This window comes from Cynara cardunculus (genome assembly GCF_001531365.2).
Source record: "Cynara cardunculus var. scolymus isolate 2C chromosome LG 11, CcrdV1, whole genome shotgun sequence".
NCBI lineage: Eukaryota > Viridiplantae > Streptophyta > Magnoliopsida > Asterales > Asteraceae > Cynara > Cynara cardunculus.
In genome coordinates this window covers 16,872,474-16,894,013 of record NC_037538.1, presented here as the reverse complement: position 1 = coordinate 16,894,013, position 21,540 = coordinate 16,872,474, and the positions used below count along the sequence as shown (strand labels likewise).

At 33.5% G+C, this 21,540-nt stretch overlaps 1 protein-coding gene across 1 annotated transcript; it reads left to right on the top strand.

Moving 5' to 3' along the window:
* Window positions 1-7,061: 7,061 nt before the first annotated feature.
* On the top strand, window positions 7,062-13,362 carry LOC112520690. The gene is made up of 5 exons (XM_025129153.1): window positions 7,062-7,362; window positions 10,757-10,818; window positions 11,714-11,804; window positions 12,107-12,209; window positions 12,316-13,362. Exons 1-5 carry the CDS (start codon window positions 7,160-7,162, stop codon window positions 12,940-12,942), a joined length of 1,086 nt encoding a protein of 361 aa, XP_024984921.1. The 5' UTR covers window positions 7,062-7,159; the 3' UTR covers window positions 12,943-13,362.
* Window positions 13,363-21,540: the final 8,178 nt, after the last annotated feature.

The window sequence follows — 21,540 nt, the reverse complement described above, 5'->3', positions numbered from 1 at the left end:
CGGTCAAGTGAAAGTCCTTCATGTTCCATCTCGGTATCAGTACGCTGATATCTTTACGAAAGGCTTACCGACTTCGCTCTTCATAGATTTTAGAAACAGTTTGAGTGTTCATTACAACCACGCTCAAACTGTGGGGGGATGTTAGACCAACTTCAGTGACCGTGAGTTTATAGTTAGACTTAGGCCCAAGGCCTTGTATTTTATCATTGTATTTGTTACTGGGTATAGCCCATTACTTTGTATATATATTTGCTAAATGAATACAGATCAATTCATGGGAAAATAAACACTTTTAGACAAGTCATCTTTCAGACTTGTGTTACAGGTTGTATGGTATTTTGAATCATTCCATGTACCCCTTATCATTACAAGCGCTTTGCTAGGAAAAAAAGGGTTATATATTTGGATGTTGGAAAATTCTTGAGTCAAATTTTCTGTGATTTAGGGAAAATGACCGAACTTCTGAGACTCAATAGTTTCAATGAGCGTGCCATTCGAGTGATTGGTGGGCACTAGATTTCAAGGATGAGATCTCTTTTAAGGTTAAGAGGATTGTAAGACCTGCAAATTTAAGACTTCTTAAGTATAATAAATTCCTCATCTAAGGGTATTTAAGTTGTTAATCAATGAGGGATTTTATATAGAAACCATGTTGGGAAGTTTGGTTTCGAACCAGGCTTGAAAAAAGTGAAAAACAACGGAAAACGTGCAAAACAGGGGCTTGCGCAACCTGCCGCACGAGTTAGGCCGTCTGCCAAGTCACGTTGCCTATTGTTTCGCTAGGACGTGTTATTGGGCGACTTGCAAGGTCGCATGGACCCTATGATCTGCACAAAACCCGACTTTTCAAGAGTTTTCTCCATTTCACCTTATCTTTTTCATCTCTCAACCATATGAGGCAATTTTGGTGGTCGTGGTGGTTCCGATTTTTGAAGCTCTTCAAAGTAAAATCCAAGAGGTTAAAGTTGTTGGTGGCTATGGGACTCTAGTGTTTGAAGGTAAGTCCTAGATCTCTATTCTGGCTTAGGGTTTGTACATTATGTATCCTCAACCCTCATTTCGTTGTTGGTGGTATACTTGTTGAGGTTGGGTGTAGCTGAAGTGTTCTTGACAGCTTGGTATCGTAAATCTAGAAGTTTTTCTTGTGGGTCTAAAGTCTTCACCATTTGGAAGTAAAAAATTTGGGTTTGGAATCTAGGTTTAACCTAAGCTAGCAAGGTTGAGTTCAAGTTGCATTGTGAAAACTTAGTACATGCCAAAATTGTCCATTTTGAAGTATTAATGTATTTTACTTGATATTTATCAAATGTGGGGTTATTTGAAGAGTTCTGCATATTTAGTATATTTGACTTTATAAATCTCGTTAAAAACCCGTATTTGGGGTTTTTGGACATTTTGATAATCCAATCATAAGTGTGGGAGTTTTTGATAATTTATCCTACAAATGGAGATTTTGTTTGGCGATAATGCATTTTTGTGTATTTTGTTTGGAAAATGCATATTATTATGTTATCGGACATTTTGAAAATATATATGGTATGACTTCAATTGAAAAATGATTTGTCCCAACCAATGACAAGTTTTTGAATTAATCATGTCTTGGAGCATTTGTTTGCATAAACATTGGTTAAATACGTTTTTACTTTTTATTGCTGTCGATGACTTTCATTGTATAGTCATTTAAGTTGTTGAGTTTTTGGCTCGCTTTTGACTCATATGAATCTTGTGGACAATTATAATTCATATTAGTTCTAAAAGTAATTCATATATATTCAATAATATAAGAACAAATTCAAAAATATTCAATATTGGGTTTATTTTGAACGCACTGACGAGACGATTATATTGGTGTAATTTGTAAAAAAAGAAACGTTTCTTTTTATATATTTTAGTTAATATACAATTATATGTTATAATATAATACATATGTAAAAGGGAAAATGAAAAAAAGGGGTATAAAGTAAATTACCGTTAATTATAAAGGTGTAAAAATAGTTTCCAAAATGAATTATATGTAAACTCGTAAACTATTTTTACATTTTATACCCTTATAATTAGTTGTCTAATTTACTTTATATTCCATACTTTTTCATATTACACATATATTATATTAGCACACATAATCATATATGTAACACCCCCCCCAATCCATATTTGCATAAAAACTACATATATTTTATATAACATGAAATACAAATATATACATTGGTCCCAAATGTAAAAATTGCTATATATAAAAGTAGCTACAAACTTTTTGTTCACATACAGTACATGACTTATACATAACACATTTTCAAATACATGCACATATTCAGCTTTCCAAAATTCCACGGATGTAAAACAATAATAATTCCCTTCACATCTTTTCCCTTCCTTTTACCTTCCACATGTGCCCGACCCGTAATGCACGTTTTTGAAAACAAAACGAGGGTTAGACCATAATGTCTAGTGCGTAATCCTCTTTGATTGCTATTACAGGGTGAAAATCACCAAAATACTTTTACATAACCCAGATTTGTATTGATAACAAATAAACAATGTTTTATTGTAACAAACCTCTTTTGTCACATCATATAGATGAGACAATCCCAATTCATCGCATTAAACAACCTAATAACTAATTTGTCGCATCAAACTCATATTACACCAACTTGTTGCATCATTCAGATACAATAATATATTTCCTCGCATTACAAAAATGCGATAACCACCATTCTTCGCACCAGTGCTTTTTTTGCCGCATCGTACTGATGCGATCACTTTAACTCACCGCAACCAACATATGCGATAACTTAGTCTTATCGCGTCCAACATATGAGATAAATCAATCTCATCGCATCCAACAGATGCGAAAACAGAATTCCATAAGATCAAAATCTCATTTAACAAACTGTGATTATGCCACCTTTATCCTAGTATACACCTCTCCTGATTATTTCACCCTTATTTCAAAATATACACCTCTTCTGATTGTGTCACTCTTATCCCAGTATACATCTCTCCTGATTATACCACCATTATCCCAATCAATTGATAATACATATCAAAACTCAAATTCATGCTAAAAATAGCATATAATCCATTTAAAACATCCCATGTATGAAAACAGGAAACCATATGGTTCCTTATTAAAGCAAATCCAATGATGCTCTTAAAATAAAACTCACCTTGAAATCACAAGGAGATGAAGACTTTTAACAACAACAATTATTAGATGAAAGAACTGAATGTGTGTTACCTTAACTATAAGTGTATTCGTTCTGAAACCAATATCATGAACCTTTAATCTTAATTCATGTTTCGTTATATTATTTTGTTTCTCTGTATTTATTTTATGGTTTTGGATACTGTTAAGAGAACAAGAGGACCTTATGTTGGTTATCATTTTTTTTGTTGCATTACGTTGTATTAGTAGAACTCAGTGTTTTATCTTATATTTGAATGTATCTATCAATTATTTTTTGGAGTTCAAAGGTCGAATTTTTAAAAAGTTGTACATATATAGTAATAAGTTATAGACTTGAATATTAATAATTTTAAGAACTTGAGGTAAATGTTTACAACACAGTATAAATATATTTATGATCAAAATTTTGAGAACCTAGTTAAAATAATTGGAAAAATTATACATCAGTACATGTATAAAATCAATGTGAATATAACACTGGTTTTTTGTATAATTCGTTTGATTAAATTTAAGATAATTTAGATTCGTTCAAAAAATAAGGTAAATTTTGTTAGAGATACAACACTTTTATTGAGAAAAAACCACCAAACATGAACACGAGAACCCTTGTGTAGAATGGCATAACAAGCACAAAGGAAAAGAATACCGAAGAAAGGAACCACACGATTATATCAAACCAAACCAAACCAAACCAAACCACAAGAACATGAAGAGAACAAGGAAGAGCGAACCCAAAAGAAGAGGAAACTCGAGCTCTTACGCAAGAAAAACCGACAACAATAGGAAAAAAAATTCTAGCTTTTTGGAGCACGATAACTATATGCACCGATTTTTAAAGAAAGATTGAACCTTCCCGGATGGAACTCATTCAAAGCGACTCCTTCAAACACACGAGCTTACCACCATCAAATAAGATCAGATCCGAAGTAGAAGATGGATTTACGGAAGCTGTAGAATAGCAACCGAAGATAGGAAAAAAAACAAAGATCACCGGCTCAGAACAACAACCACAACACTCTGAGTCATTAAAAGGTTGTGCAACACTACGCAGACCAGGAGAAAGTGAAGTCTTTTAGTCGATTCGGAGTCCAATGAGATGATTGTAATTTGATATAATAACGGGTTTCAAATACCCTTCACGCTTCCCTTCTTATTGTTCATAGAGAAACCGCAAAATATGAATATTATTAAATTGAAAGATTTTATTTAATTATTCTTTTATACTTGATGTATTAATAGTTGTATTAAAAAATAAAAACATAAATATTTTATAATATAATACAAATTAACAATAAAATGTTTATCTTCATAATAAATAAATATCAGGACAAATTGTATGAAAATACAACATACTTTATTGTATGAAAATATAACATACTTTATTTTAATTACTATTTTAATAATATATTTTTAATATCTTCATTTTGATAAGCTTAAACATAGAGATGACCAAAATCGGTCCGGCCTGGCCCAAGACTCGCATAGGACCAGACCGGTAGTCTTGACCCGGTTACGAAAATCCTCAAAAATCACGGCCTTGCCCGGGATTGGTAATGAACAAATCCCGGTTTTCAGGAAAAAAAAAACTACCAGTTTTTTATAACGTTGGGAAGGGTCATATGATCATTTTTTTTCTTCGTTTTTTGACCTTTTTTTTTGTCTCTTTTAACCCATCTACACTATATATAACTCATATGCTGTATAAAAAAGATGCCAACTCACAAAAGAAAAAGAAAACATTCATAATTTTCGCTATAATTCGTGATTTCGGCTCCTATTCAATTTTGGTTTTTTAACAACTTCTACTTGAGTTCTCTCTCTCTCGTTTTTTGTGTTATTACTTAAAAAATGGTGTCTCATGCTACTGGTAACGTTGATGATTCATCCAATGATCTCATTGCCCAAGTTCTTGCGGAACACAGACGAAAGTTTGAGATTTGAAATTCATACATCATGGTGGTTCTTGCAAGCGAGAAAAGGAAGAAACAATGCAAAGTGTGTCAAACTCTGCTTACAACTAAAGAAATTCAACGTTGAGTCGAAAAAACATGCCTAGGGTTAAATTCGGTGAAAGGTGATTCGAGTCATCCATACTTTCAATGTTGATTTGAACCGGAAAATGACAACACAATGTGTCATTTGAGTAGGGTTACCGTATAGACATTTTGACACCATTCACTTTACGAACCTCATCCAACAAACACTACAAGCTGTTAAGTCGTCAAACTCTTAGACGTGGTGCGATAAAATTGTGGAAAACGTGTTAAAATGAAATGAGACAATGTTTTCTGTTTTGCCTAGTTGTGTTTCCCTAATGTGTGCTGTATGGAGTGCGACATACGGTTTACCACATTCTTATATTTGCATAAAAGACACATCAAATTGAGTCGCAATCGTGGCAATTAGTAAAATGTGTTATCACGTTTGAACCATTTGATGCACCACATTCGGATGATCATTCATTTGCAATTGTTAAAAGCTTATATTTTATAATTTATATAAAAATAGTTAGTATTTTTTTGATAAAAATCTTATATTTTATAATTTATATAAAAAATAGTTAGTATTTCATTTGATAACGCTAGTAATAATACCGCATGTGTCGAAGTTAGAGTTAGGTATGAAACTCATTTTAAACGGTAAATTATTTCATACATGTTGTTGTGCACACATAATCAACTTAGTTGTTGAAGACAGTTTAAAATTAGTTAAACTCATACTAGATAAATTTAGGCTTATGTTACGTTAAATTTTCACAAATGGTAAAAAAATGATAGCTTTGTATATGTATATGCATACTAATTTTATTCCTTCTCGAATGTCGATGATCATGAAAGTATTTATTTACTGGAACGGTGGAAACAAAAAACACCCGCAATTTCCGGTTTTGACCACCAGTCCACGTGATATACTAACAATCTAAACTAGTATCATAGCTTCAAATTCTATTTTTCTCTTAGTAGCAAGATCATTTCGATGCGTAAAAGTAAGACTTAGCGCGGAGTCTTTGGAGTGTCGTGTATGCTTGAAGGATTATTTAGATAATAATTAAAGAACTCAATGCACGACGTCACTAGAGATGGAACTCGAATAAGTGGAAAAAAACTTGAAAGAAAACAGATACTCCCAAAACCTAATGACGCCGCCAACTACTGATACCCACGACACCTACTCAACATTTGTCGATGATGATGAGCTTGACCTTGAGACTTGAAAATTGAAGACCAACATATGACGATGATGATGAACTCGACCACTTGGGACTAGTGATGGCCAAAAACCGGTCCCGGGCCGTCGGCCGGGCCTAATCGGTCCCAAGCTTTCTCATAACCGACCATAACCGGTCCCGGTCGAAAATGATAGGACCGGTCAAGGTACTTCACAACCGGTTATGGGTCGCCGGTCCCGGTCTTAACATTACAAAATAAGATTTTTTTAATTTTTTTTAATGATATATATTTTTAATACATTATAAAATTTACAATTGGGTCACTCATATACATTTTAAAAATGCGTTTTAATATAATTAAAATTACATTGTCTTATAAAAAATACATTTATTTATAAAATTATTTGAATTTTCGGGCCAGGCCGGGCCGGTCCTGGTCCCACGAAACTACCAAACCCCAAACGGTCCTTACCGGTCCTGGGCCGGTCCTTTGTCGGTCCCGGACCGGGCCGAGCCGATTTGGCCATCGCTAATTGGACATATGTACTTTGGTAATTGGGCCTAAATAATTTGCTCACAATGTAAAATGGGCCCAATAACATGCGGCCCAAGAAAAATAGAGTGATAAAATCTTAGAAATTATTCCGGCCATCGATATTGGGCATCTTTGATCGCCCATCCGTCACCCTCTGGTTCTGGAACAAAATCAACGAACCAATTCTTTCAAAATCCTATGAATACTTGTTTGATGACTTCATAGAATCATCTGAAAATTTTGAAGAATTTACACATAAGGTTACGCAATGGCGACGGCTTCACCTGCTCTAAGCAATAACAGTGCTGACACCACCTCAATCACCGGCTCCGCCAGTCCCGCTGTTGTAAGAACCACCTCTACAACCACGACCCCAATGGTCATGAGTAATTCGAGCATCAATACTTCCAAGAACCTCCGTGGCCTTAACAAACCCAAATGCATCAAGTGTGGCAATGTCGCCCGTTCCAGGTCCATTTCTTATTCTTCGATTACAACGGATTTTTTGGCTTCTGATATTGTTTCTTTTCTTAAATTCGCTTTGTATTTTCTGAAGGGAATTTTGTTTTGTTTGTTCCATGTGTGTGTTTGTGTAATTTGCATACCCAAAAGCTAGGGTTTTAGGGTTATAATTGGAGGAGGATATCTTATGATTTAGAATTTCTTCAAGTTGTAAGAGAAGGGGGGGGGGGGAGCTTTTATGAAGATATGCTTCGGCTGCCAATAGTTGTATACCAACAGGCGATGAGGTGAACATGAAGAAATGATCAAAAGGAAGGTAACCTAGCTATAGCAAGTGTAAGAAAGTTGAGGGATGTATGTAGTGTTTAAAAAATTATAGGTGATGATGCCAAAATAAGAGCAAACAGTGTCTTCAATAAATAAATTCCAAGGGTGTTATCTCCCATAAGCGTAAGGATCTTTTGAGATTGTGAATCATAAGCCACAACCATGATCGATTGAATCTATCAATCTAAGCAATAATTTTGCAAGTCTAGGAGCTTGTTTCTGTATACAGCCAGAATCAATGGTTTAAACAATGATATTGGAAGTAAGACCCTAGAATCCAAAACGAACATAAACAAAGAAGTAGGGCTAACGCTTGAAGAGATGAGTATACGCTAATGACCCTATCACGTTGGGATCTAATATGTAATATCATCTTTGAGGCTTTGATACTCCTACATGATGTCAATATAAGTTGTTTTGCATAATATTTATTCAGGGTGGAAAAAATATTTTTATCAGCAGTGAATCTGTTTACAGTTGAACAAAAAAAATTATTTTTGGGATATGATTCTTGATCATAGACTAGTCACTAGTTATAATATGTTTGAGAATTGTTCTAGGTTATATCTTGTATATCACCAAATGTAGAGAGGACACATCAAGATATAGAGAGAGCATAGTTCATTCAGATTTGTTTTACGTCTTCTTTTATTATTTCTTTTACTTGGAGAAAGATTGATGCACCATGAATAATGAATTCTCATATGGGTTTTACCAGATATGAGGAAAAAGAAGTGGCATTGAGATTTTAGAATGCCATTGTAATTGGATGGTATAGTTACTACTGCTTGGGATACACATTCATTCACAACAATCATATGATTAAATGAAGAATCCATTTTAAGCCTAAACATTCCTGTGCTTAAAACTAATGGATAGGCTAAATAAGTAGATGATGTACTGTAACACCTTAGTTTTATATTTGTTAGATTTCAATGTTTAATTAAATACAAATATTTTATGAGCAAATTAAATGCACTAAAAAGGGTCCAACAGCTGTAGATCCATAAATTCATCATATTTTCAAGACAAGTAGCTTACAAGTAGCCTACAAGTAGCTTAGAAGGCAAAGCATGAGAAATCAAACCTAAAGTGATGAGTTGTAAGGCTAGAAGTATGCGTTGGCAAGCTATTTGATGACTAAGCAAGTCTAGTAAGCATGATGAAGCAAGTCTATTAAACACTATAAAGCAAGCTAGTGATGAGTTGTGAGGGGTAGAAGTATGTGTTGGCAAACTATTTGGTGATCTGAGGAACTCGGCAAAATAGCCCTGTAACTTCGGGAGAAGGGGTGCCTCCTCACAAAGGGTCGCAGTGACCATGCGTGGGCCATTTTTTTTACCAAAAACACAGGTCTCTGCAAAGTCATAAGACCATGTATGGGGGCTGACGCTTGCCCAGTGCCGGAAGGTCAAGGAAGTTGGTGACTTGATGACAAGGGAGCCGGCGACGGGTAAGTTCCGACCCGCACGAAAGGCGTAACGATCTGGGCACTGTCTCGGAGAGATGTTTCAGTTTGCTAGGTTCTCTTAGCTGCCCATGGATTCAGCAAGTCTAATAAGCATGACAATGAAATGCTAGAAGCATGATGTGTCAAGATTTTCTTATCCTAAATGTGAGGTGTTAAACTCTCATAAGAGTACAAATTTGAGAGCAAGAGGAACAAGTAGTTAATGCGATGAATTCACCTATAAATAGTGGTTGAAATGTTATCATTTGTTCCATACCAAAAACAAGAAATCTCTCTAAAATATATTATCAAGCTTGAAGTAAGAAATCAAAGGAAAAACTAGGTTTAATCAAGGTGAGTGCTTATGAGATTTATGAGATGCATATATGCTATATAAATGTATTTTATGCATTATGAAGAATTTGATAATTTTTTTAGCATGTTTGCTTTACATGAAATGATGATACGTTATATAGCCAAGATATATGTATGATGGCATGTTATGATATGTTTTACACGTAAGGCATGAAAGTTTCTACATGTTATGTATGACCATGAATATCCAACATATGGGCTATTACAAGGAGGGACATCTTGCAAATGGACCTTATGGGTCGCCTTTATGAACCCCAGGGTTAGCAAACCTCAAGGCAAGTATGCCATACTTACATGTCGCAAGTGAGATCTCAAAAAGATAATTTAGCATGATAAAAAGAGTCTCTTTAAGTATCATGAAAACTGTTTATTCATGAAACCGTAACTACTCACTAAGCTTTTAGCTTATGTATCTCATGTATGTGTCTCAGGGAAAGAGTAATGAGGATTTGCATGAAGTAATATTGTTCTTATCAATAGCCAAATTTTGTTGTATTATAAGCTATTTTGTTACGTTTCCGCTAATATTTGAACTCTGATGCAATTATAAGCTAAGTAATAAATAAAGTTGAAATTCAAGTTCATATTCAAGACTTGGTGGTAAATAAAAACGTAACGACACCTGAAGTAGGATTTGGGGCGTTACACATACCATGGTGAATGCTATAAGCCGGTGATATAATCCATATCATTTAAAATAAAGGGAGATTAAGCTAATAGAGATGTGTAAAAGTTAAGATTTTGGTAAGGAATAACTTAAAGCAACTGAGGTATACATCTAATGGAACTTTTTAACACAAGGAGATGTCAAAATGATTGATTCCGTTACTTATGGTCAAGTATATTGGATATGAAGTGATTCTCAATGTTAATGCGCAAAGTGAAGACATGCATTTGGTGCTATATGCAGAAAGAAACATTCTCTACAACAGTCATTAAGTAACTTATCGTATCATATCAAATGTCTGGCTGCAAGTCTGGATATCATGGATCCATAGGTCTGGTCTGAAGAAAATATCATAATGATAAACTAATTCCTCATTCATAGAATCCAAGTCATTCGATTGTGAATATCTATTCAGCTGTCATCTTTCTTTCTAGAGAATATGCTCAAATATGCATTGCATTGGATGATGTTAAATCCAACACTACATATCTTTTTTATTGCAGCTGCATTATTCAAAGGGCTCTTTTTGTGTATTCTCCAAATGTGCTTTCTATCTTAAGGTTAGTTCTGAATTGACTTTGTAGGTGTCCGTACCAGGCATGCAAAAGTTGCTGTGCAAAAGCTCAAAATCCATGCCATATACACGGTATAATAATCTGATATGGTTATGATTTACAAGGCAGTAGTGAGACTTATTTCGTTTTGCTGCTTACACAGTAAATATAGTTTGTGAACTTAAAAGACTGTAGGTACTAGGTAATGATAAACTTATGAACAACGTTGTTTTGCGACCGGAAGACCGAGAGCTAATTATCGAGACTAGGACAGCTCTTTCCAAACATGGGTAGAATGGGAACTCCTGAAAGTTGGAGCACATATAAACTATTTGTTTCAATTTTTGCATGAAATTGGATTCTTGATCTAGAGAATGGGTAGGAGTAATGAGGTGTTAGTTGTTTGTTGTTCCTGACCCATGCTACCAGTTCAAATTTTGTCCTGTTGGTAGAAACTTTCAGGGACTTTTAAGCCGTCAGTAACAAGAAAAATTATAGAGCTTTGTTTTATCAATACCAGAGAAGGCTTTGCAGTCGCTAGTAATTGTTCTAGTTGTAAACGACGTACCAAGTTTTAGGTTTAAAAGCATAAACCCAAGCTGCATGGAGTTGATCATTATTTAATTTCCTGAACTCCCTCCCTCTCTCCCATCTCATCCTCCCTTTCTTCCAATAAGAATCCAGCAGATTTCAAGAACTTTCACTTTCTTTTATGTAATTTACATGAAGGGGATGACCTTTTCTTAATACAACGAACAAGACCTTTTCTTAATACAACGAACAAGAATACACTTGTCTAATAAAGATGGCTTGCAATATCCACTCGTTACAAGCTTCCGAATGGACATTGGAACCACTTTTTACCAACTGGATCATATGGCATAATTTGTGAAGGTCATAGTTACATATCAACATATGATATTTCTTTCATGCCAGCCATAAACTGCACAGACATATAACTTGCAAGTTCTATATGAGTGATTGCAGTGTTGAAGGGCAATTCAACATTTCCGGATAAGACACCATCCTCAAGCTCATCTTTGGTTGATCAGCATGCAAATGAGACATCATCGTCCGGGTAAGTTGCATGCCTCAGTTATCTAGTATTTCTAGTAGCCTTCCTCGTGCTGTTGATGTGTTGTGCTATTTTGAAAGTAGCATTTGTTGAAAAAATCCGTCATTTACAAACGAACTTGCTTTGTTTTGATATTGTAAGCACGGGTTTGCCTTTAAGAACATATCAAGCATAGTTCTTTTTGTAGCCAGTGATTGAACTTATGGCTATGGATGACTATAATTGTTTACTCTCCCCCTCTTTAATCCGTTTCCATTTTACTGGTGACTTCCTCAAAACCCTGAGTTTGTTGAGATTTCTTCTAGGAATGCACATAGAGTCACCTCACTCCGGCAGCTGTCCAACAATTTTGCTCAATTCAACAATTTGCAAACTCCATCTCGTGCTAGAAAGCCACTGACAAGAAAGGTGCATAAGCTTTACCTTAATTCAGTTCACTTTATGATATTTCCCTCTTGATTATCAGCATGTTATTGAAAAAAAAAAACTCAAGTTACAAAATTGAAATATACAGGAGGCTTCTCAAATAAACGAGTGGAGGTTTTCAAAGTTAAAGGAATACAAGGACAGGAACATAGAAATAGAAAATGAAGCTTTTGATAGATATTTGCAAAACATTACTCTATTGGAGGAGGTTTTTGCTGTAAATTCCAAATTAGAAGAGCCTATAAAGCATGAATCCTCTATGCCAATCGATGATGAGATAGATGGAAAGAGCGAAATGATGGTATCGAAATTGAAAATGAAGCTGAGAGCAGACCAAATTAGAACTGAAAATTTCCGAGATAGAATGAGGTTCATCGTAAATAATGGTTTAAGAAAGCTCAAGAGTGAGACACCTACTGGCAACGAAGAAACTGAACTTGTTAATAGGCCTAAAAAGGCAAGGTATTCAAATTTAGTCGAACTGAACAAAAAATTGAGCAATGCTCGAACAGTTGAAGATCTGAAATCTTGCCAGCTACTGAAATCTCAGCTCTTCAATCGGCAACAATCTGAAAACATGGAGACTCCTGATCAACTGGATGCCAAATCTGAAAGTTCCCCATCAAAATGGTTTAGGACAGTTACAATCAATCAAGAAGCTCTTAGTCACATTGATGCACAGTTTACTTCTCTTGAGGAGATTGAACATCTCTAGTTTCAGCTAATCATTAACACTGCCGTATCTCAGTTTACCGATGCAGGTTTCGGAGTACGGACTGTCCAAAATAGCCCATTTGTTGCTTTGAAGGTGCCACACTTGGTTTGTACTGGATTATAGCAGGTAACAATATTCAGCTTTTATTGTTTTGTAGGTAATAACTTTTAGTCGACGGAATAGCCTAGTTTGTTTCTGTTTGTATGTTATTGTTTGATCTTAACCAACTTTTCAAACTTAATCGTATTTGTCTTTGGGGTCGAGGTCAGGTTTGCATACAACTTACAATCTGTATACCTCACCTCTGGGTGAGATAAACTGGGTTTGTTTCGTTTGATTTGGTTGCGCTTAGTTATACCATTGTTTGGAAGTTTGAAGCCAACCTTTGGTTATTAAATATATTTTGACATTTTTAAGTGATGTGAATTTTGTTAGGTTTTGTGATATTTGATCTGGTGTTTGGAGAGTAGGTTTGTCTTTCTGGCAAATGCAGATACTTTGATTGTATGTGATGATGATGATGGTGGTGGTGGTATGTGTTAGTGATGGGTAATGAAAAATTTATGATGAGTGGGACCATTATAATTGAAGAGATTTAGGAGGAGAATCCAAAGGTGCATGAGACATGTGAGCACATTGAATAGAAGGAAGGGTGTGTAGGGATTTGGAGAATTGCCAAAAAAGCCACCACCACATCACCAATCAACCAAACACCTTTGAGATGGGCTCCTCCTTCCTCCCAAGCAGCCCTGTGACCACCATTATTATATGCCACCTCCTTCAAGGACATCTCACATTACACTTATATATATATATATATATATATATATATATATATATATATAGGGTTGGGTTCACGTGAGACCAATGGTTTTTCGTGAGACCCGTCAGACAAATTTATGTTCATTGATTAACTTTATAAGCTAATGATTTAATTATATAAAGTTGCACGGTGACAATTTTGTGATTATTGAGAAGTCTCGTGGCAATTTTGTGATTACGAATGTTCAGATTGTAGGTCTAATCCAAGGGTTGAGAATTGGTCTTACGGGTCTCATGAAAAACCTTTGGTCTCACATGATCTTAAGTATATATATATATATATATATGGGCACGTTCAAATGAAAACCGTGCATTTCTAAGAAACCGTGTAAACCAATTTCGACCAATAGGAAAATTTCATTTTTTTTAAAATAAAATTAATGAATAAGGGTATTTCAGTCATTTATAATATTTTCTATTAAATATGAAAGTTATTAATAAATCTTAATTAAGGAAACGTAATAAAGGAAATTGTATAAATGGTAACATTTAAATATTTAATTATATTATAATATTAAAAATTGGAATTTCATATATTGTAATCTGTAAGAATCAGCAAACGAGTCTTGATGAAACAATTGAAGTGTATAATGAAATCATCAAATTGTAGATGGACAAAAAAAAAATCCAGAAATGAAACAGATTTCATGAACGTGAAACTGGTTTTTGTTGCAAATAAATTATGTGAACCAAAACATTTTCATGGTGAATCATTTGCATTGATTGTGTAGTTGATCTATTTAGTTGGTGAATAGGAAAATGAAACCGGTGCATTTTGTATTTGGTGCGTCATGAACTAAGTACATGATGAAACGAAGAAATGATTTTAATCTGCTACAAAATCTTGAAGATTGTAACTTGCTCCAGAATCTTGAAGATTGTAAGACTTAAAGAAATGAATCCATCAAATCATTGTGAAATAAGAAAATTACTATATATGAAATAGGTTTCATGAAAGTGAAACTGGTTCATGGCGTTATTGAGCATGACTAGTGAAACAGTTGCATAATGTATTTGGTTCGTCATGAAATAATTGCAAGACTTAAATGAATTAATGCATCAAACCAGGAACGAAAGGAAAAAAATAATTTTGCATGAAAAAAAGATTCATGGAAGTAAACTAATCTTGGAAGAAAATAATTTTGCATGAAAAAAGATTCATGAAAGATCGAGTAGGATGTTACTAAATATTAAATTTTGTTTATCATTTATGCCCTTACTGTTGAAATAAAATAAATCTTTAATATATATATTTTTTTAATTTCCTAAAATAAAGTAAACTAATTTTGGCCATTGATCAAGAAAATGGATGGATGAGATTAGTTTACACGATTTACACAAATGAAGCCGGTTTTTATTTGAACGCTCATCTCTCTCTCTCTCTCTCTCTCTCTCTCTCTCTATATATATATATATATATATATGTGTGTGTGTGTGTGTCTTGAAATGAATGTTTTTAACCATTCACATATGAATATGTATTAGCTTTTCATTTTACCTTCCACCATATTTAATCTTCTTATCTCAACATCCTACTATATGCATGTAGGTTCAAATGAGAACCTCAGATTCATTGAGAACTTGGGGAACTAAATACTTATGACGAATAACATCGAATAATAAAAATCATTTATGATGAATGTTGTGATTAATATTCATGTTGAAAATAATTTAATATCATACATAATAAAAATGAAAATGTATAATATCATATGGCAAAAATGATAATCTTTTTTTTTATTAACCTAAATATCCAACCAACTATGTGAGCCAACTAATTCTGGGACGACCATCCGCTTCGCAGGGAACCTGTAGTCACTGCATATGAATCTTCGTGACCACAAGGGGATTTATTTCTCCTTGGATTAGAACCTGTGATCTCCAGACACTTTTGACATTTGTAGCCCAAACTGAAACCAACCGAACACCACCCTTGTAGTTAAATTATAAGTAATAGATAATAAAAATGCGTGATATTCATAAAATATTAGGGATTCATAATGAGTTTGAGGTTATTATTTGAATCCAACAAAATAGGGTTAGGTGGAATAAGAAACATATAAAACAAAACCTTGATATACAAGTTCTCATGGATCTTATAGATTTTGAAGTTTTCAAATGATTAAGCCTACATACACATACACACACACATAGCGGTTTCATTTACAAACGCAACTACTAGTAGGAACCATAAAACCAAATCTCAACTGTTCATTTAGTATAATGAGTATCTGATTCAATAAATATCTCGATTGTTTGCTAATATAAAATATTGATCATAATAAATGAACTTCGATAATCTTCTATAAATATTGAAATCAAAATAGATAAACTCTCATCATTTCTATAAATATTTCAATTAGTTGGTTCGTATGGTTTGTAGTAGTAGTTGAGTTTGTGTGTGTGTGTGTGTGTGTGTATATATATATATATATATATATATATTAGAAGAGTACCCACACAATGTAGCGAGAGACAACTTCATTTTAATGTTCCGTTTTATTTTTTTATCTCTATTGATATAATATGGTTTATGTGATTTCGATAAAGATAATATTTTTACTTTTGAATAAAAATAAATTTGAAAAAGTATATCGATATTAATATCAAATTAACAACTTAAAAGTTCTCATTTATTTGTACAATTTTCTTAATTCAATTATTTATTATAATTTAATTTAGGGTCTAATAGCAAAGTAATTTATTTTTGGCTTAACAATATATTTTTTATAAAGATAATGATTCTGTTAGAACTCAATGATTATCCTAATTATATTTTAGATTTTTGATATTTAAAATGAGATGTTTATCCTGTATTTGATTATGTTTATCTGCAGTTAGTTATACGAATTCAAAAATGAAGCTTTGATAAGTTGTACTTAGGCACAATTTACTTGTAATTTTAAATTTTAAGTAATATGCATTAATACACAGTACTTTATGCATAAAAAATGGTTTTTAAGCGTTTTTGGTCAAATGCTTTATAATATAGTATATATATATATAGACTTGGGATCATGTGAGACCAGCCTGTTTTCGTGAGACCCGTGAGACCAACATTTTACACTTGAAATTTCACAGCAAAATGCTGTGAAGGTGACTTTTTAAAACCTTCACAGTGTTTTTGCTGTGAAGGTTACATGTAAAAATGTGGTCTCACGGGTCTCACATGATCCCAAGTCTATATATATATATATATATAGGGTATATTTCTTTTACAACCTTGTGTATTTGTACAACCTTTGCAACCCAATTAATTGAGATATTTATAGAAATGATGAGAGTTCATTTATTATGATTTGAATATTTATGGAATATGAATAGAGTTCATTAATTATGATTAATACTTTATATTAGGAAACAATCAAAACTTCTATGAAATCACATATTAATCAAATGAAATGGACGGTTGAGATTGAGTTGTATTGGTTGCACAAATGTCAAGGGTTGTATAATAACCAACCTCTCTCTCTCTCTCTCTCTTTATATATATATATATATATATATATATATATGCACGAAGGATCGTGTGAGAAAAAGAGTTAAGATAAGAAGCGTAAGAAGAGATCTAGACTCTTGATCCCTTTTAATTTCAAACTCACTCATGAATCGCACATAATACAACGATTATCGAGTGCATCTTGAGGCATCTCATCCTAATATACATCTAAGGGTAAAAATTATTTCTTACACTTCTCACTTTAACTCTCATTCTTACCAAAATCCAACCATTCGTGAGACCTGTAAGACAAATTATCAACCCTTGGATTAGATCTACAATATAAACATTCATAATCACAAAATTGTGATGAGACTTCTCAATAATCACAAAATTGCCACCGTACAACTTTAGACCATTAGATCATTAGCTTATAAAGTTGATCAATGAACATAAATTCGTCTTACGGGTCTCACAAAAAACCATCGGTCTCACGTGAACCCAACCCTATATATATATATATATATATATATATATATATGCTAATCCCTATATGACTTTAAGTAATGCCTTCCATCACCAATAATGCTCCATCCACCCCTTTTTATTTTTAGATTGATAATCTCCATTCAAAATATATTCATTTCATATACTTTGCTTCTGCTTTTAACCATGCTTTTATTTTTTTTAAATATATTAGTTCTAGACTCGAGATTGTTATTTACAAAATACGCGTATTTTCCTTTCTATGTTTCTGTTTCGTCTTCAAACAAACACGATATCTCGGTTTGTATGTACATCTTACGAAAACGCTTCTTAAATGCTCGTTTTACGGAACTATATAATGCATACGGTAACAAATAATTTATTCAATTTGATATGTATCGTTATTTTCATTAGCACATTGCATGTTCACCCAACGACAATCAATATCACAGTTAGGGGTCGTTAGAGATCATGTTATAGACCTTGATTTTTTAATCAACTTGATCATAACTCATAACCGATTCATTCATTAGACATCATTTTCAATTCAGATTTTGATGATCTATTATCGAGATTCTGGCTGTCGACATATGTTCGTCGGGGTGAATCTAAGTTTTCTTTAATTTTACCAATTTGACCTACTACAAAGAAAAAAATATAACTCAAATTAAATTATTTACTGTCTGTTCGATGTCCTTATAAAACATGAAAATGTAAGGATTAATCGTATGTGTTTTAGGTTTAGTCAAGGTTATCGTGTTACGATGATTAGGTTTTAAATAAACAGGGGATATGATTATTATTGGTTTTCAGTGTTTATACATTTCAGATAAAAGAATGATGATACGTGCAACAACTAACAAGTTTTAAACATACGATGATGAATATTTTTTCCATTGTTACTTATGATTTTAGGAATTCTGAAAATCAATCATTTAGGGTGTGTTTGGTTGGTAAACATTTGATCTTTTGTGTTTAAGGGGCAGTTTGACAATTGCTGAATAGTTTGGTGCATAATGATTAAGTGGTCTGAATGATTAAGAGGCTCTCATGATATAGTGCAAAATGAAATATAATTGTTTGGTAATTGTGTACAATGAAACTAGGGCTCTTAATGGTTAAGAGAGATCTATGATACAAAATCATTCAAAGGGTTTTAGAACCATTAAGAGGCAGCCTTTTTTTTTTTTGCCAAACAAGATTTATCTCTTAACGATTCAAAGGTTGTCTCTTAGGGGCTGTTTGGCAGTTGCTGAATGATTTAGTGCAGAATAGTTAAGTGGTCAGAATGATTAAGAGGGCCAGAATGGTTAAGTGCTGAATGAAATAATGTTGTTTGGTAACTGTTCTCTGAATGAGAGTAAATTACCATTTTAACCCTTTGTGCATAAACCCATAATTTCAACATACAGTGTGCATAAACCCATGAAATTGAAGTGCACATACAGCAGGCTTGTGAATTAATAACAATGGGGTATAACCAGGCTTGATAATCAATAACAATGGGCATAAGTTTCCTGAAATTTATGTTTGTTTCCTGGTATTTCAAGATCTGTTGTTTCAAGATACAATATAACAATGGGCAGAATAATACCAGAAGCGAGGAAAAGGATGGAGGCGACTGGAGACGAGCGGCGACGTGCAGCGGTGACGAGAGGCGGTGACGAGAGGCGGCGACTTGCGGCGGCGACGAGAGGCCACGACGACAGACGGCGACGACAGACGGCCTTGGAAGAAGCCGACGTGAGACTGCTGGAAGAAGAAGACCAACCGACGATCGTAGGGTGGGGGTGGCGATTTGCAAACCGGCGACGAGAGGGTGGGGGTGGCGATTTGCAGACCGACGACGAGAGGGTGGGGGGAGGGGCTTTGAAGACCGGCGACGAGAGGAAGGAGAGGGTGGGGGGAGGAGCTGTGAGTGACGTGTGAGGAAGGAGAGGGTAAAATTGGAAAAAGAACGATCTGAATGGTTGAGTGAACCCTTGGATGCAAAATGGTTAAGAGGGTGTTGAGAGGCTTGAATTTTTTTGCCAAACACTCCTTATCTCTTACCGATTAAGAGGTTGGCTCTTAATGTAACCATTAAGAGCCAAACAAACAGCCCTTTAGTGGAACTATTAAAAGGTAAACAAACAACCCCTAAGTCTCTTGGTACACAACTGTAAACATTTGATCTTTTGTGTTTAGGTTTTTTGGTACAAAAAACCTAAACATTTGAATGTTGGTAAACATTTCAACTTTTGTGTTGGTGAACATGATGTTTAAATCTTTTGATTTATGAATGTGAGTTTTTAATTAATATTGATTTTGGAATTATTTTTTGTATTTTTAAATAAAATAAATTTGTTTTTCCATTTAAAGAAGTTGTAAATGGAGATATTGGTTTGTGGAACAAGAAAATGGATTGATTATGACAACATGATAAACTCACCTTTTAATGTGTTTTCATATTATTTTTAGTTTAGATAGGGACCGTTTATTAAACACTTGTTTGGTAAGTACTTATTGGATAAATTTCTTCATCGAATGAACATGAGAAGGGTCAAGAATCTTACTGGGTAAGAGCGATGAGAATGATGGAAAGTCTTACCTGGTAAGTGAGGATGACGACTCTTACCCACTAAATTGTTGCATTCGATATGTTTTTATATACTAAAATCTTACGCATCAAAATAAATCATATTGTTGACTCATATTAGTAAGCACTTACTGGATAAACAACCACTTACTGAATTTTAAGTTCTGTTATTAACATCATCGTCATATTTAACTTTAAAACCGTTAAAAAGTATACAGTTTTCAATAAAAATTTGTTATAGTAAGCATTGGGTTACATCAACACTTATAAGTTTTCCGATGAAAATCATCAATTTCAAAAAATATAGCTTCTATTTATTGATTCTAAAATTCAATAATCAACTTAAACTAAGCTTATCTATACTATATTATAAAGCATTTGACAAAAAACTTTTAAAAACCATTATTTATGCATGAAGTATTGTTTATCAATGCATATTACTTAAAATTCAAGATTACAAGTAAATTGTGCGTAGATACAACTTATTAAAACTCTATTTTTGAATTCGTATAACTAACTGCAGATAAACATAATCAAATATAGGATAAACATTTCATTTTAAATTAAAAAAAATCTAAAATTACAATCTATCCGGAGTCACTACATTTTAACCTCCGTAGCCACAAGAGATTCTTATTTCTTCTTGGATTTGAACCTGGAATCTCCAGTCACTTTTGACATTTAGAGCCCAAACTCAAACCAATCAAAAACCACTCTCTTCATTTGATTTATATTACAATCTATCCAAATTGATATTTGTTTAAAAAAACCAATTGTGGAAAGGGAAAAAAAAAGAGAAGCATACAAACTTATTTTAATGTATGTATTTTGTTAATATCTAAAAAAAGGCACTAAAATTTGAGTGATATCTTGAGAAGATTGTGCTCAAAAAGTTTGACAATGGAATTTATGGATTTAGGCTTGATTTCTACTCTTTTTTTTTATTCCAAGTCGTTTTCCATATTCTTCATCCATCCAACTTTTAATAATTAGAAAAAAAAAAAAAAAAAAAATATATATATATATATATATATATATATATATATAGGGGCCTAATAAAATGAAAACTAATTAGTTTGTGGTAATTGTGAGAACCAATATTAACAACAAATCAATAGATAAATTAGGAAATTTATAATTTTGGCAATTTTGAATTAAAATATTAATGCAAAGATATTTTTGGTATTTTAAAACTTTCCTCCCTCCTCTCTTCTCTCTCCGGCCACCGTCCTCCGGCCACCGTCCGCCGGCCACCGTCCTCCGGTGATACTAC

Excerpts from the sequence above, each read along its gene's own strand:
- LOC112520690 (XM_025129153.1), top strand. The coding sequence starts at position 7,160 with ATGGCGACGGCTTCACCTGCTCTAAGCAATAACAGTGCTGACACCACC. Across the intron at positions 11,805-12,106 it reads AATGAGACATCATCGTCCGG|GAATGCACATAGAGTCACCT; the intron begins GTAAGTTGCATG and ends GATTTCTTCTAG. Across the intron at positions 12,210-12,315 it reads GAAAGCCACTGACAAGAAAG|GAGGCTTCTCAAATAAACGA; the intron begins GTGCATAAGCTT and ends TGAAATATACAG.